Raw genomic sequence first — 16,547 nt, forward strand, 5'->3', positions numbered from 1 at the left:
AGTCATGGTGGTCAAAGGTTCTGTCAAGTGGCACATTCTTTGAGAAGAAAAGAGAATTTTCTTCGTTTTGCCTTCCACCTCATCAAAACTTGGATTTATGTCAATATATTAATTAATTGTAATGATTCTTATAAATAATAACAACAACAACAACAACAATAATAATAATTGTCACGAGTTAATGGGAAAATGTTATTATTTCCATGTATTAATTATCATACATTATCTATAAATGGTGCACTAATTATATATATAATCAAAATGCATATGGTTATTTTTTCCAAATGCATTTATTTTCTTAGAAGAAAGAAATTATTTTGAATAATTATTATCAAAAGGAAAAAAAAATTGATTTGGAATATGACATTCTACTTCATGTTTAGTTGCTTTGGCAACAACTACAGCAAATACCATAAAAAAAAAAAATAATTGTATGCTTGAAATAATCAAATATTTATGAATTCACCAAACTAATATGTTCAAATTTTTAATTATATTGATCTTAGAAATTTACGTGTCCTAGATCCTTTCTTGCTATGTAATTAAACAAAGTATTAATGGGGTAAATGCATGCATTTATTTTTATTTATAGGTGGTGCCTTAATTATTTTTGTAAAATGAATTTTTATGATTATTTTTCTAAGATTTGTATAAGAAGCATTTGATTTGGAATATGACACTCTTGCTCAAATTGAGTTGCTTTGGCAACAATTGAAACAAAGTCCAGCAAAAGATAAAAGCAAATTTAATTACATGCACAATCAAGAATATAAAAGATGATCGTACACTTAAATTAGTGGAAATAACTAAATATTTGTCAATTCACTCATGCAATTGATTCATATAATTAATTATCCTCTCTTTCTAATGACATGTAATATAACTAAAGTTGATTTCTGAAGAATTATAACACATAATGAATATTATATATGGGACATAATATAATTTCTTACAAAACGTTTCAAAATGCATCACATAGGACATCGGCTAGTTACTCTTAGAATTTTTATTATTTGGCTACCTCGTGAGTGGGCTTTTTTAGTAAACAATTTATCCTTTTTCTTTTGAACATTACAGGCAAATGAAAATATGGGGCACTTCAGCAGGAAAGCAGAGGGAACTTAGTAAGATGCTTGATGAATGGTAATGCATTCTTTTGAGTGTCCTTACTCTTTTTCTCACTTCTGGGATTCCTTTCAGACGTTGGTTTTTGCTATTCATGAAACTGAACGTTTTTCTTTCACTTCACGTTCAGGGCTGTGTACATACGAAGAAAGTATGGAAATAAACAGCTATCACAGTCAATATACCTTAGTGAAGCTGAGACTTTTCTTGAACAGTATGCAAAACGCAGTCCACAGAATCAGGCTCTGATAGGTTCTGCTGGTAACTTTGTAAGGGCTGAAGACTTCTTGGCCATTGTTGAGGGAGGCAGGGATGAAGAGGGTGATCTCGAGATGGAGCGGGAGATAGCACCATTAAGCCCAAGTCCCTCTGTAAAGGATATTGTTCCGAAGAAAGAGGGGTTAATTGTATTCTTTCCAGGTAAAAATATTTGCAACTGGCTAAAATTTTGCTTATTTTTCTTCAATGAAGTTGTTAACAATTAGATTTTATTTCCTTGGTTAACCCATTGAAGAAGAGAGGAAGGATCTGAAAAGTTATTTTGTGGGATTCAAGATAACTTGTTTCTATTTTATCAGTTTATTGAGCTGTGCTATACTAAGTTGGACTGATCTGTAACAAGAATTGATTTACGTGTTTTAGACTTTCTTTTCAGTTCCTGGAGTAGATCTTCTTATATTGAGATAAAAAAAAAAAGTCTGGGAATATGACACGGAAATTCTAGATGACCTACCCTTGCCAAAAAAAATCTTGATGGCCTACGTTAGAATGAATGTAGCCCTTCTAAATGTTGCATGCTGGTGGCTTACATGGGTGAGCAGTGAGCAGTGAGCTCTAGCTTTTCTTTGTATCTTCATAGCTCAAGTTAAGAACTTGGTTTGGATGGCTATTTTGAGATCTATTATTATAGATTTCATATCATATCATTGGTCCTGGTGACTTTGGACAAATTGGGGAAATTATCTACATGTGCTTGTGGTAAGGATTAGGGTTAGGAGGATCTGTGAATTTATTTTATAACCCTTAGAAAGAAGCTTTAGGATTCAAGAATTGATATAGTGTTGCAAAAAAGTAAAGAAAAGAAAATTGAATCTGCCCATGAATCTGTGAACTGTAGCATGAACAGTGAACATGTGAACACTATCTGTGAATAGTGACAGAATATCTAAGAGATAAGAGAAAAGAAGAAATGAGCAATAAGGCTAACATGTTTCAATACTCAAAACACTAATATTTTATTGATCCACTCTATCTCTTCTTTGAGTACATATATAATGACTCTTTCTTGTACTAGTAGTATTTGGACTTCTAGTTTGATTGGTAAACTAAAAACCTAATAAGGTAACTGTGAATGGTGAAAAAATTCCTAAGAGAAGGGATAGAGATAAGGAAAAGAAGAAAAGAACAATAAGGCCAACGTGCCTCAATACTCAAAAAATTAATATTTTATTGACCCACTCTACCTATTCAATATAAGGACTTTGTCCTGTACTAGTAGTCTTTGGATTCCTAGTTTGACTAGTAAACTAATAAAAGAGTAACTTGGACTAAAAGAAAAGAAAATCTAAGATATTTGGACCTCCTAGAAAATTCTAGACTCAATTAAATTACCAAATTACCTTTTAACTCACTAGGATTACAAAACTTACAGATTTTCCCCTAAATATGCAATTGACCCTAACTTGTTAAATAAAAATCCAAATTAAAAATTGTTTTAACCCCAGGACATATATAACTAAGACTTTCAAAACCACAACATTTTTACTTTAATTGGACTTTAGAAGAGCAAAAGGCCTAAGGCATTGCAGGATGAACCAATGTGAATGAGTGTAAGCTTCATTGTCCGAATACGATTGGTGCTGACCACACTAGTTGCTATCAAGGTAGCAAGTGAGGCCAAGCGATGACAATTGATAGGTTGTCACTGGGCATTCCTAGTCACACGGGAAGAGAGGTCAAATGGCAAGCAAGGCCATACGCCCATTTGGCTCCTTGCGGAGTATAGCTCACATTCTTTAGTAGATGAGATTGTAAAATAGTAACAAATCAATCTTCCATGGATGTTGTTAGAATTATGGTTAATTGATTATATTCAACATTTCTTAACAGCTTAAGTTTTTGGGAAAATCGGTAATTTATCATGGTATTAGAGTAGGATATCTTGAGTTTGATTCCTGTTTCCATTCTACCTCCCATTTAAAATGTTAAAAATCCATATATTGGGCCCCACTTATTCAGGGGGAGTTAGGCCCACATGTGAAGGGTGTGTTAGAATTATGGTTAAATGATTAAAGAAATCAAATAATTAAAGAAATTTGTTGTATATTTCCTTATCTGTATAATGTGATTACATCTCCCTTTATAGGACAAAAGGTCTTATATCTCTATACAGGAAGAATCATAAAATTATACAATCAATTATAAAGAGAGTGATTATTGGAGGAGATCATGTGATTGCTTCCTTAGAGGGCTCTAATAGCAATAGTGGTGGTTGACAAAGGTCAAATTTGGTATCGGAGCAAGAGATCCTGAGTTCAAAATGCCATGTACTAGGCCCTACTTATTAAGGAGTTTGGGCACATGGGGGGGGTGTTAAAATGATGGTTAAGTGATTAAATTCTTCATTTCTTGTTAGATTAAGTTTTTGGGACAATTGGTGATTTATTAGCACATCTAGGGGTGTGCAGTCAACCCGCCAACCCGCCAAAAACCGACCCGATCCAACCCAACCCGCTCAATTGGGTCAATTTTAAGGGGTTAGTGGGTTGGGTTGGGTTGTGAGATTTTTTTTTTTTTTTTAGTGGGTCGGGTTGGGTTCAGGTCATAAGATTCACAAATCCACCTATCCCGACCCAATCTGCCTATATTTTTTAATATATATTTAAATTAAAAAATATATTACACAATTTTGTTATTTACTTTTTTTTGTCCTTTTTCCTAAATAAAACTCAAACCCTAAGTTCTCCTTGTATAGTTTGTGTTGGTCAGTGTTATGCTCAGGATTATTTGGTTATAAATTTGCTTTTATTTGTGGTAGAGTTGTTCTAATGATCAATTTAATAATAGTAATAATAATAATAATTTAAAAAAAATTCCCAACCCGTGTGTCCAACCCGATCCATGTGGGTTGGGTTGGGTTGGACTCCCATATTGGGTTGGGTTGAGTTTTTTTAACCCACCATGGTGGATTGGGTTGAAAAAAACCTCTCAACCTGACCAAACCTAACCCATGCCCCTAGCTGCATCACCTGGACAATGTTGGGTTGGGTTGAGTTTTTTTAACCCACCATGGTGGGTTGGGTTGAAAAAAACCCCTCAACCCAACCAAACCTGACCCATGCCCCTAGTTGCATCACCTAGACAAGGCTTTATATTGGTGATGAATATTTTCAGGTAGTCGTTTTGCTGATGTTCTTTTTCAACCCTAGTTTTGGACCTTATTAGAACTTCAGATGATTGAATGTTTGAAGTCAAGTAACACTTCTATGCTAACTTTATACTTTATTTCTACTTTGTATTCAACAAAATGTATTTGTGTCACAGAGCAATTTCCCTCCATCTTTATGTAGAAAGAAACAGCTTGTCTCCTAGTTGTCTGCTCTTGAATATTGTGAAATTTGTACAGTTATCTCCTGTTACTGTTCCTTTCATATTTTTCCTTTCAATACATTTGAATATTTCATGATGGCTCTTCATTCTACAGTGTATTTGTTTATTGTTTTTATTTGGGACTTTGAACCAGTGATGGTATTGTGGTTTTTTTTGTTGTTGAGACATTGGACATTGCTTCTATGCATTTGTCTGATAAGTGATAACCACTTCTGGATCGCCATTTGCAGGGATACCAGGTTGTGCTAAATCTGCACTTTGCAAGGAATTACTAACTTTACCTGGAGGACTCGGAGATGATCGGCCTGTCAACAGTCTCATGGGTGACCTTATCAAAGGTATGACACTGTCCAGATTTTTTAAACTGATGCCTTATGAATCTGAGTCATCTGTATAGGTTTTGAATGACCTCCATCATGTCATTGTGTCTTCATATAGTTTGTAATGCCATCCTAGTATCCTATACAGCATCTATTTCATGTTTCTTTACAAGTTTGATCAAGTTAATGATAATATCAAGTTCTCTTTAATACAATTGTTACTTATGACATGTAAATTATTGAATCTTGAATTCTTTCATAGTTACTCAAAATATTTGCATAGTTGTAGTGGGTTAACATCATTATGACTGGAAAATGGCTTTATTCAGCACCTAGAATAATTTATACTGGAACCATTCAGAATAACAATCTTACTATAGTTAACTGTAATTTGAAGCTTACCTGCATATTAGTGGGGATAAAAGGGATGTATGTTATGGAAAAAGACTTGTCGTTTCAGTGTAACAATTATTTGAAATCCTATTAATTATGGGTGAACTGTTCACCATTATGGTCAAGTGTATGAATTTTATGTGAATGAATGAGTAATATATTAGAAATAAGGCTGTTAGAAAAACGGCTTCCTCATCCCTATTGTCTCATGGGGAGCTGTTGATGATTAGAGCATTAGAATTGTCATCACTTGTTAATTGATTAATATTTATCTTGATTTAGTGTTCGTTTGGCATGATTAATTTTGTCAACTTATTTTACTATTCGGCTTATTTTTATTACTATTCATAGGTCTCACTGCACTTCTTGGTACTATTTATGGATCTCACTATACTATTTCATCTAACTTTTACATTTATCTACAGTACTTTCAGCAAAAAATTTTCAGTTTTAATAAAATAAGCGCATCCCAAACAAACCCTTAATACCTATCTTTAAAATGAATCACATCTTGATTTTATACCATTGAGTTTTTTCCTTTGGTTGGGGGAAGGGGTTTGGGGGGTGAGGATGATATTTGAATTTTAGATATCATTATTAGTAGATCATGATAAAAATGAGATATCATGTCAGTTTATCCCCCACCATTGTAAGGCATAGGCATAATGGCATATATAGATCAGTGCTTCATTCTTTATAATCCAGTTGTCTCAAGGTACAATTTTTTTATTGTTAAGTTACACACCACTAGGTGGATCTTGAACCACGACCTCACCCTCTACCTTTCTCTCACAAGTAGAATTGGAGAAGTATCATTTAGGTTAGAGCTAAAAGTACAAATGTAATGCAGAAAGAATTGGATGATCATCGAAAACCTAATTTTTAGCATTAAAGCTCTTTACCTTATTATGAGGAAATAGATTTTTTGTGTATTCTGTATAATATGCTGCAATCGTAGGAGCACTCACTGGGTTTCCCTATTGTTAAGATGCTGGAATGATTTGAAATTTATATGGGCTCAGTTGCAACTTATATCCCAGCAAAATAATATATTTGTATTACATGACAGGAAAATATTGGCAGAAAGTTGCAGATGAGCGCAAGAGAAAACCATACTCGATAATGCTTGCAGACAAGAATGCACCAAATGAAGAAGTATGGAGACAGGTAAATTTGCTGTCTACTTCTATACCATGATTTACTCAGAAACCTTCTTCCCTGCTTTGATAAACAAAACAAATATGTATTCCCAGATCTTGATCCTCCTCTTAATGATAGTTATACGAGTTTTGGAAACAGTATGGTATTACTCTTTTGTGGCTGCTGGGGAAATCCCAATCCATTCTAATAAGATAAGGAACATAACTATTGCAATGAACTTCAGAAAAATTGAGTCTAATCTTTAGGTTTGATTTTGAATGAGATTATAGCAAAGTTTCACAAGGTTCTAATTAAGTTTTGAAAAATTTCTATGGACAGAGTTCTTTTAAAGAAAACAGTGGGATTCCATTGGGATCAAAAAAAGATTTCTCAAATGTGTCCATGAGAGCAATAATTACGTTCCGGAGGCTCTGATGACATGTTTAATTACAGTGATTTGAATTGGATTTGCTCTTGGTTGGTCAAAACAGTGTTAACTAAAATGTATTGGTTTTGAGCTCATTATAATGTCTCAAGTTAATAATTTCTAGTAGTTTGAGTTGTGGGGTTAGTAGCATATTGTAACTATCTCAAAAAAAAAAAAAAAAAAAAAAATCTAGTAACTAGTAAGGAATTAATGGAATAAGCTCTTGTTTAATGATGGAGGGAATTGGATGATTAATTCTCTGTTTGGGATGCTAAGTTGCTTAGAGAATGAAAGGTTAGGCTAGCTTTTCAAGAGACACATTCTTGAAAAGATACCTCTAGGGTATGGGGTTTATTCACACAAATTCAACTAGTTACAATGAGGGCGGCCTTGCTTATTTATAGTTACATAAGCAAGCTTCTGATTAGTTAGGAAGTTAGTTACAATAACCTGCCATGTGGCTGCCATATGATTGATCTAGCCTAATAAACTCCTCTAACTAACCAATAGGCTATTGTACTTATCACTAACAATCTATTAGCTAAATAACTGTCTATTACAAGTGATAAAGTTTGTTACAAGTAAAAGGAATTACTTATCATACAACATAAGCACTAGTGCTGATCATAAGGAACTAATGAATGGACTTTCTGGACATTAACAAGTATTAAATTTCCTGCTCCAAGCTGGCAAATTTCAGTACTTGGTTGCAGCATGGTTGTAACATGCTGGCAGCCCCTTACAGCCACATGCAGCCACTAAGGACACTACAAATGGACTGCGTTAGGACACCCCCTCTTAGGAACATAGTGAATATGATATGAGGCATGATAGGGCAGCAGGTGATGCACATTAAAACTATTGGAGATGTGCATGTGATCTGCTAGTCCCACTGATCTGCATGCATCAAGCTGTTACATCATGCTAGAGATAAAGGACGGTTGCTGCTGTGTGTCAAGGCTGCAAGTGTAAGCAGTTATGTAGATGCTCTTGCATCCAACCTTCTTCATCTTGACCATGGGTTTGGGGTTTGCTTTCTCCTGTTGAAAGAAGATTTCTTTTGTGATTGGGCTGATCCTTCAATTCCAGAGTGATCAAATCTTCTTGTGACACCATATCCTTGTTAACTTATTTCTTCCAAGACACTAGTCATCCGCCATTTCTTTCCTTGGAACTTGCAAGACATTCGTTGCTAATGATAAAGCTCTTCTTCCTCTATATGAGCATCTTCTCCTTCTTCTTTCATGTATTGATCATATATGGGTTCCACCCCCCCCCCCCCCCCAAAATTGTCTTCAATCATCAATACAGTATCGTTCACTTCTTCTTCTTCTTATATTGATCATACATGGGTGCATTCATCAACATATCTTCTTTAGGTGCTAGCAAGGTATTATCAAGGATCAAAACTATACCTTCTTTTTCAATCCCTTCCATCATCAAGGATTTTCCTTTTAACTGCTTGGCTGACTTCCTCCAGTTAGTGGCCTCATGGACTTCTCTTCCACACTTGTAACATGTGAAAGTTCCATTACTTGTGTTAGGTTTGCATGTAATGGCTGCCTTTGATGAATCAGGTGCTGCATTAACAGAAAAACAACCTGCTGCATTTCCCTTGTCATTCTTGGTCTGCCAAGAATCATTTTGTAGATAGCTTGCATATAGATAGTTGAAAGGCAGAAATTGCTTTTGTAATTTCCACTTCATTTTGAACCATTCTTGGATCTTTCCTTTACACTTCCTAACTGTCTGAACTTGGAGTTGTCCCCACCAAGCTGAAGCTCTCCCTCTCAGCTTGATAGAGACCAGCTTTGCCTTCTTGGACTTCATAGTACTCAAAGATCCTCTCAATTTGATTCAATTAGTCCAAAAATTCTTCAGGATTCAGGCTCCCTTGGAATTTTGGAATGTCAACTTTGATTTCTGTCTCCCATTTAGGCTCTTCTCTTTGAGGAACTTGCAGATGCATAGGACCTGGCCTTGGTTCTTGCACAGGCACTTGCTGATTTCCTCTCACAGCTTGGCCAAATGGGTTGTTGAAGTAGCTGTTGCTATCTGCATCAGCATCTTCAGATTGTTTACCATCACGTCTGTGATGATGAAGTTGGCTTCTCCTTACTTCCTTGGTCAAGGCTGTTAATTGTCTCCTTAGCAATTCTACAGTCTGCTCCAAAGTCATCTGGGGCTCTTATCATCCAATTTCCTCCATTTAATCTTTTGAAGAATGTTCTACTTAGTTGATTGGAATGTAATAGATCTTACTGATGTATGTCTCACTTGATCTTCCCAAAGGCACATACTATATAACTTGCTCAAATTCAGTGAATGGTCAAAATTTTCCCCTTAACACAGAGACATTATTGACTACATAATGAACAGTAAATAGATGGTGGGTTCATCATTTTTAAATGCCAACAAATATTGAACTTGCATGACTGTGTGTAGAGCTGAAATGTACTTTCCACTTGTGCAGATTGAAGACATGTGCCACAGAACCAGAGCTTCTGCAGTTCCAGTTGTACCTGATTCTGAAGGTTATACCTCCTGTCATTCATGATATATTAATCTTCTTGGTGTTCTCTGTTGGTAGTCATTTATATGCATCCTTCAGCTGCATATTTTTTCATATTCTTATGAAATTTATTTTGAAATATATTTTGGCTTTTTGACAATTGATTTCATGCTTTATTTACCAACATAGTTAATTAAATTCATGCTAATGTCAACCTTATTTTAAGATTTTTCTCTGACTCTGAGGCATAATAGTCTTCACAGAATATTTTCATTAAATATGTAAACCATGAATCTTCTGATACATACTGCAAACCCAAACAAATTTACATTTTAGTTCTTTCTTTTAACTTTTATTTTTTCGTTCCTTTGAGACATTTATTATTCTGGGAATTGGGTCTTTAGACTGACTTTAATTGCTGTATAGGTTTGCTTTGGAAGCTATGGGGTTAGGCCATGTATATACTTTCTATTTGTTTGAGAAAATGTTGTTAGAGCTGCTTAGTTGCCTAGTTGATTTCTTGAAAAATAATAAATGTCTTGCTGACTTAATATCCATTTATGTTCTCTTTTAAATTGTTTGTGATCTTTCAAATGTGCAGGAACTGATACAAATCCATTTTCTCTTGACGCATTAGCTGTTTTCATGTTTCGTGTGCTTGGACGAGTTAATCATCCGGTATATGTTTAGTTCTGATTCTTCAAGCTGTGTTTTCAGACACCTAACCTCTCTAAAACAAGAGTACCATCTACCTAGTAAAACTTTTTGCTTGAAATCTGCAGGGAAATCTTGACAAGGGATCTCCAAATGCTGGCTATGTGCTGCTAATGTTTTATCACCTTTATGAGGGCAAGGCATGATTCCCCACCCCCTCTTCTCCTTCTCTCTCTTTTATCTGTTATAATGCCGATGCCCCCATTTCTGTGGTTTTTTCTGAAGTTTTCTATTTGTTGACATCTTACAGAGTCGCAATGAGTTTGAGGGTGAACTAGTTGAACGATTTGGCTCACTTGTGAAGATGCCATTGCTGAAATCAGATAGGTACTCAGCAAGTTTTCTCCTAAGTTACTTGGCTTCCAACTGAAACCACATAATACTGACTTACCAAAAAAAGACCCTCATTAGAATGGTTCTTTGCTACTGTGCTGTGGACAGTAGTGCTACATGTCAGTTATGTGGATTTTAATTAAATCTCTAATATAGGCTAGGAAGCATGGATACAGGCACGGGTACAAGTACGGCACCCCAAATGAAGCATCTGTGCTTCCTAGAATATAGGCCCACTTCACAATAAAGGAATGTCCTTATTTTAATAAGCAGTGAAATTTAATCTAACTCAAATCCCATGCCAACCCTACACTATTCCTTCCACCATCTCATTGAGTGATACAGTGTATTTGGAGGAAGGGGAATGCTCGAAGTTTTGAGGACATCAAAAAAAACATACCAGATATTAAATTGTTCTTTTAAGAACTGTGTCTGATTGGATGTCTTCTATGGTTTATATTTCTCAATCTTCAATTTATGAGTTGATTGATATCTGTAACTTGAGGAATTGATTCCATCCGTATACACCCAGTATACTTTGGGAGACTTTTTTTTTTTTTGCATTAATAAAATTTTATTACTTTTAAAAAAAAAAACTATTCCCCCACCAAAATTAAAGCTTGAGGCTGACACAGATCTGCCCCTTCTATTATAAGTATTTTTTGTACACATATATCACTACCTGTACTGGATGATTTATTACCATTATTGCAAGCTGAGGTTTAAGTACTTGTGATGCATAACACTATTGTTTTTTGTGCTTCTTTTTTTTGGGCATTAAAACAGGAATCCACTACCTGATCCTGTAAAGTCTATTTTAGAGGAGGGAATAAATCTATACAATCTTCACAGTTCCCAACATGGAAGGTTCGTGATTAGCATTACCAGCATATCATGGATATGGGTTAATACTCATGTATACAATTATATATCTGTAATTTGTGCATACTAGTTGAAGCAATATCCTCGGGACAACATTTAAAAGCTATCCATAATTACAATTTCTGTACTTTATCAAGTGTCTAGAATCTTCTATGAGAAAAAAGTATAAAATATAAATGTGCAAGAAATATATATAGGGTTAGAATACAATGCATAATATGTTACATTGTATAAGCCCCCAATATCGTTTCAGCTTATCTAGCTCTGGGAAGGAGTGGAAGAAGTAAGGGGATTGTCAAAATGTAGGATCCCATCAGGGGCGGTGTTATGTTCAAGCTAGTTGGTTCAAATGAACCCCCTGCCCTGTCCAATTTTATTTATTTATTTTTTAATATATAATGTTTTTTTAATTTTGGTTTGACCCCTAAAATAAAATTTTAAACACCTTGACCCTAAATTTTATTTAAACCCAACTGAAATAAATTTGAATATGATCATTTTAATGCTTCTTTCACAATAAAGGTTAGTGGCAAGTTAGAACTGGTTTTTATTTAACCCACAATTGATATTACTTTGTTACCTATCTTTAACAACTTACCACCTAGATTTTATTGGAAAATTTTTATGAAAGTATTTTGTCAGATCACTACTCTTACAATATTTAATTTTATAAAAAAATATATAAATAAAAAAGTTTCAAATTTTTGCTCCTTCATTAAAATAAAATAAAATAAACCTTCTCTTCTAGACTCTGGTGGCTTACTTTGTTGTTGATAGTGGAATGAAGTTATTTTTCCCTACACTTTTCTTCTTCATAAGCAAAAAATGACACCACCGTTAGAAGCAACAAATCTCTATCTGCATATGTGATTGTTTCTTCATTTTCCTTATCTCTCTCTCTCTTTTATGTTTTCTTAGTTTTTTTCTTTGTTTGATCAAGTAATTTGATAAATGATCTATAGATTTCTTTTTCCAAGAAGTCTTTTAGGTGCTTGCTAAAATTCCAAGAGATTGACCACGTGTTTGATTAAAAAGCCATACGCTTTAAAAGCAAAAGCTTATATTAGTTACTTTTTTTCTTAGTCTCAAATTTGCTCCTAGTCCTACTCCTAGATGTGTTACTATTCTTCTTTATCATAGATTTTTATTTAATTGATATTACATATAAATATAGTAAGTATCTATTAATTTGACAAAAATGTATGATTAATTATTTAATTATATTTTTATGCGTTCAATGGTTGTGGTCTTACCAATCTTTAAACTATTAATAACTTTTTTAGACGATTGTACAATGTAGTTGTATTGCATACTAAATTGTATTTAAAATACTATTTTATATTATTGTATATAATATGGAAGTTGTATATACAGAAAAGAAAAGAAAAAATTATCATTTTATTTTTCACTTGCCCCCCATGACAAATTTCTAGCTCTGCCATTGCTCACCTCCCTAGAAAAAAATCCTGAAGCTGCCATTGGATCCCATGACTAAGTTGAACCAGAGCAGTATGAGGTGATGGTAAATCTTCAAATAAAGTTGATTCATTCAGAGATCAATGGAAATTCAAAATTGGGCTGACCAAACTGATAGTGTCAACAGAGCATTCTTGGTGAAAGAAAGAGGATCAATGGTTCATCTCTTGTTGCTTCATTTGGTCACACGAAAGCTTTGCTCTTTTAGCTTCTACTTTGTTCCAAAGGCATTAACAATTATGATATTCGAAGTTTGCCAATAAAAAGAGAAGAATGCCATCGAAAACTTTGGGACTGTTTATTGTTGGTGCTATTTGGCAGTAAAGAAAGAGTTGAGCTGAAAAGGTTGAGTACTTGAGTCGCCAATTCAAGTATGCTTTTATTGGAAGAGTATTCGCTTCACTTGTGGAAGCTGCTTCACCCCCCTTATTTTACATATTTTTTAATATTAATATTATAATATATAGTTTTTAACCTTTTCTGTTGCATGTGTTAATGCTTGCTCTCACTCTTAAGGGTTGTGAAATGCTTACACTATGTACATCAAACTGCCTCCGTACTAATTCCCATAAAGGTGTACTGACTTGTACATAATTGATCTTGCGGAGTACTTATAAACACAAAATCAATAATGGTAATTATAAACTTATAATTGAATGTTGAGGGTGCAGCTTATTTGTGCAATGCATACAACTAAGTTTGCACTCTTTATTTGTCTTTGCTTTCTTCTAAGCTTTCTTCTCTACTTCACTTCATGTATATCAAATAACAATCTTAGATCTTTTAATTTCTCTTCTCTCCTGTTTGAGATTCTTTTGTTTTATCTGGAATTGACTCCCAAGGGATGTTATCTGCTTTGGCCTCCCATTATCATTTTACTACTATTGCTACTTCTGTCTCTTCTTTTGTGTGTGGTTGCATCTTACATGTTCTCTTTTAAATATTAGATTGGACTCTACCAAGGGATCCTATGCAAAGGAGTGGGTTAAATGGGAGAAACAATTGCGGGAGGTTTTATTCAGCAATACTGAGTATCTTAACTCTGTACAGGTCAAATTATTGTCTTTTCTTTTGGTTATGTTTTGTAATTTGATCTATTCAGTTCAGTTTAGCGTCAATGTTCTTTGAAATCAAGCTGATCAAATAATTTTTTAAATCACTAGAGGAATCTTATTTACAATTTCCATGGCCCCAGGTTCCATTTGAGTTTGCTGTCAAGCAAGTGTTGGAACAACTAAAAAATATTGCCAAGGGTGATTATTCAACACCAGATACTGAGAAGAGGAAGTTTGGAGCCATTGTTTTTGCTGCTGTCAATGTGCCTGTTACAGAAATCCAAACCCTTCTTGATAATGTATGTAAACCATCCGCCTTCTCATCTATTATTTTCAGAATACTATTTACTTGAGATAACTAACCAAAACTGAATGAATAATTTAATTTCGATTTTTTGAACTACGAAATTTCATCCATAAGCCTGCCTGAGGGCATTGATCAGGACTAGTGGGGGCTCGTTTGGCTCTCTAAAACTACAGTCTGAGCTTGGGTATTAATATTGCAAAAATATGGAGTTTGGTCTTATGAATAGGAGATCTTGGTTTTCCAACGTCCATTGGATAAAACAATTGGTTTGACTTTCTGATGCAAGACTTTTCAAGAGGCAGGTCTAAGGTCCACCTCTCAGGGCCCAATCTAGGCTAGAGGAAAGGATTCTTATTTTATATTCACAACTTAAAATATTCAAAGGCATCATGATTACTGTAAATATTCACTGCTGCCATTAATGGAATGCTCCTGCAACTTTTTGTCGGTGGTTAAGAATATGAGCAGTCAAAATGTATAATTGGGACTGATTTGAAGTTATATAAAAGCTAATTAAAATTCAGATTTTATCCTTGGAAGTAGTTCAATTTACCTTAAAAAAAGACTTTTCTGTTTCTGTGATCCCACTGTCCTGTGGTTGTCTCTATTTTGTTTTCTTATTTGTCACTTGACAGTCAATGTTATTTTTAATGAATGAAAAGTGTTACATCTACAACATTTTCACAACAAATCCTAGCTAGTAAGTTGTTGGTTTTAATTTGAACTCACCAGTAAAATTGCTTTTTTGCCCACTATTAACTGCCAATAACAATCTGCCACTTAAGATTTTTTGTGAAAGTGTTGTGAAATATTGTGGACATAGCATTTCTCTTTAACAAATTTTCTTCATCATGTACATATCTAGGATTAAATGGATGTTTCACTATATGACTATTGTATTTGTCCAAGCAGTTAGCCGAAAACAATCCCAAGGTTAATGCTTTCCTGAAGGACAAGGATATAGTTAGAATTCTTAATAGGGCTCATGTGACTCTTGCACACAAGAGAAGTCATGGTGTTACAGCTGTAGCTGGTTATGGCCTCTTCCTTCATCAAGAGGTCCCAGTGAATTTGACTGCTCTGCTCTTCTCAGATAAAATGGCTGCATTCGAAGTTTGCCTCGGTTCTGTAAATGGGGAAAAGGTTGTTTCCAAAAACCAATGGCCTCATCTTACCATATGGACTGGAGAGGGAGTAACTGCCAAAGAAGCTAACACATTACCACAATTGGTTTCAGAGGGGAAGGCAACTCAAATTGAACTTAACCCACCTGTTACTGTACACGGCACAATAGAATTTTATTGAGTCTTCCTTTTTCTTCATTGCACTGCTCACTGCTCAGTGCAGCAGGTTCAATTCACAATGGTATATAAGTAGACAAGAACCTTTAAAAGCAACGAGTTTTTGTGAGTATTAGGGTGATAGGTAAAGTGAATGCTTCGTTGAAGGGAAAAGTTTTGATACAGTTGAGATTTTTTTTCTCCTGAGAAATTTTGGATATATAGGCATTTGAAATAGGAGAAGCGGATGATTGAATACTTCAATGACTAGTTTATATGATATCAGTAAATGAAAAGTACAAACTGTCTTTTATGACAAACTTCATTTGTTGCTGTTAAAAAAGTATCAGTTTATTTAGCTAACTTTACCACATTTAATTGTGATCTGTAGACTGAAATGCATCTAGAAGCAACTGTAAAAAAGGACTTACTATCACCCTGTACAGGTTACACAACTGCGCTGTAACTAAATTATGCAATGAAATTCCGCTCTGATTTTTATATTAAGTAATTCTTAAGTATTCTCTGAAGCACGAATAATGGTGTTCATTTCTCTCACATTCATGGTGGGGTCTATTCATTAAATTCATGGTGAAGGTTACCATGAATGCGAAAAGAGGGAGCATTATTTATTTTTACTCCTAGAGTACCTCAGAATTTTCCTTTTATAGTGTAGCTTAAAGAAATTTGAATGATGTTGGCTTGTCATGTGAAAGCTGTGGTTTATAGTTCTGCATTTTTTAACCTTACTAGTTACTACTGCTATAATACTCTGTATCATGTTTAGATGAACCCACCTCCACTTAATGATATATGGGAAAAATATAGAAGGTTCAAATAATCTTCTTGTCTTCTTTTTTTTTGAGAAGAATATTCTTCTCGTCCTTAAACTATACTTTATGAGCTATTTTTATATTTAAAAATTAAAAGCTTATTTTTGCCGTTGAAAATTCAAAATGTTATATATATATATA

General features: G+C 34.3%; 1 protein-coding gene across 3 annotated transcripts in view; it reads left to right on the plus strand.

The window, feature by feature from the left end:
* The window catches only part of LOC115989160 (tRNA ligase 1), a 34,744-nt gene extending 18,881 nt beyond the window's left edge, over window positions 1-15,863 (plus strand). For 2 of the 3 annotated variants that reach the window (XM_031112822.1, XM_031112834.1), the window contains 12 exons: window positions 1,078-1,143; window positions 1,256-1,545; window positions 4,965-5,072; window positions 6,517-6,614; window positions 9,488-9,548; window positions 10,128-10,204; window positions 10,309-10,380; window positions 10,491-10,567; window positions 11,360-11,440; window positions 13,879-13,981; window positions 14,127-14,285; window positions 15,206-15,863. In XM_031112822.1, coding sequence (XP_030968682.1) covers window positions 1,078-1,143; window positions 1,256-1,545; window positions 4,965-5,072; window positions 6,517-6,614; window positions 9,488-9,548; window positions 10,128-10,204; window positions 10,309-10,380; window positions 10,491-10,567; window positions 11,360-11,440; window positions 13,879-13,981; window positions 14,127-14,285; window positions 15,206-15,598 — 1,585 coding nt within the window. In that variant the 3' untranslated portion in view covers window positions 15,599-15,863. Of the gene's footprint in view, window positions 1-1,077; window positions 1,144-1,255; window positions 1,546-4,964; window positions 5,073-6,516; window positions 6,615-9,487; window positions 9,549-10,127; window positions 10,205-10,308; window positions 10,381-10,490; window positions 10,568-11,359; window positions 11,441-13,878; window positions 13,982-14,126; window positions 14,286-14,407; window positions 14,814-15,205 lie in introns of those variants that run through there. The other variant, XM_031112828.1, reaches the window with a different exon arrangement.
* The last annotated feature ends 684 nt before the right edge of the window (window positions 15,864-16,547 follow it).

This window comes from Quercus lobata, chromosome 1, assembly GCF_001633185.2.
Source record: "Quercus lobata isolate SW786 chromosome 1, ValleyOak3.0 Primary Assembly, whole genome shotgun sequence".
NCBI lineage: Eukaryota > Viridiplantae > Streptophyta > Magnoliopsida > Fagales > Fagaceae > Quercus > Quercus lobata.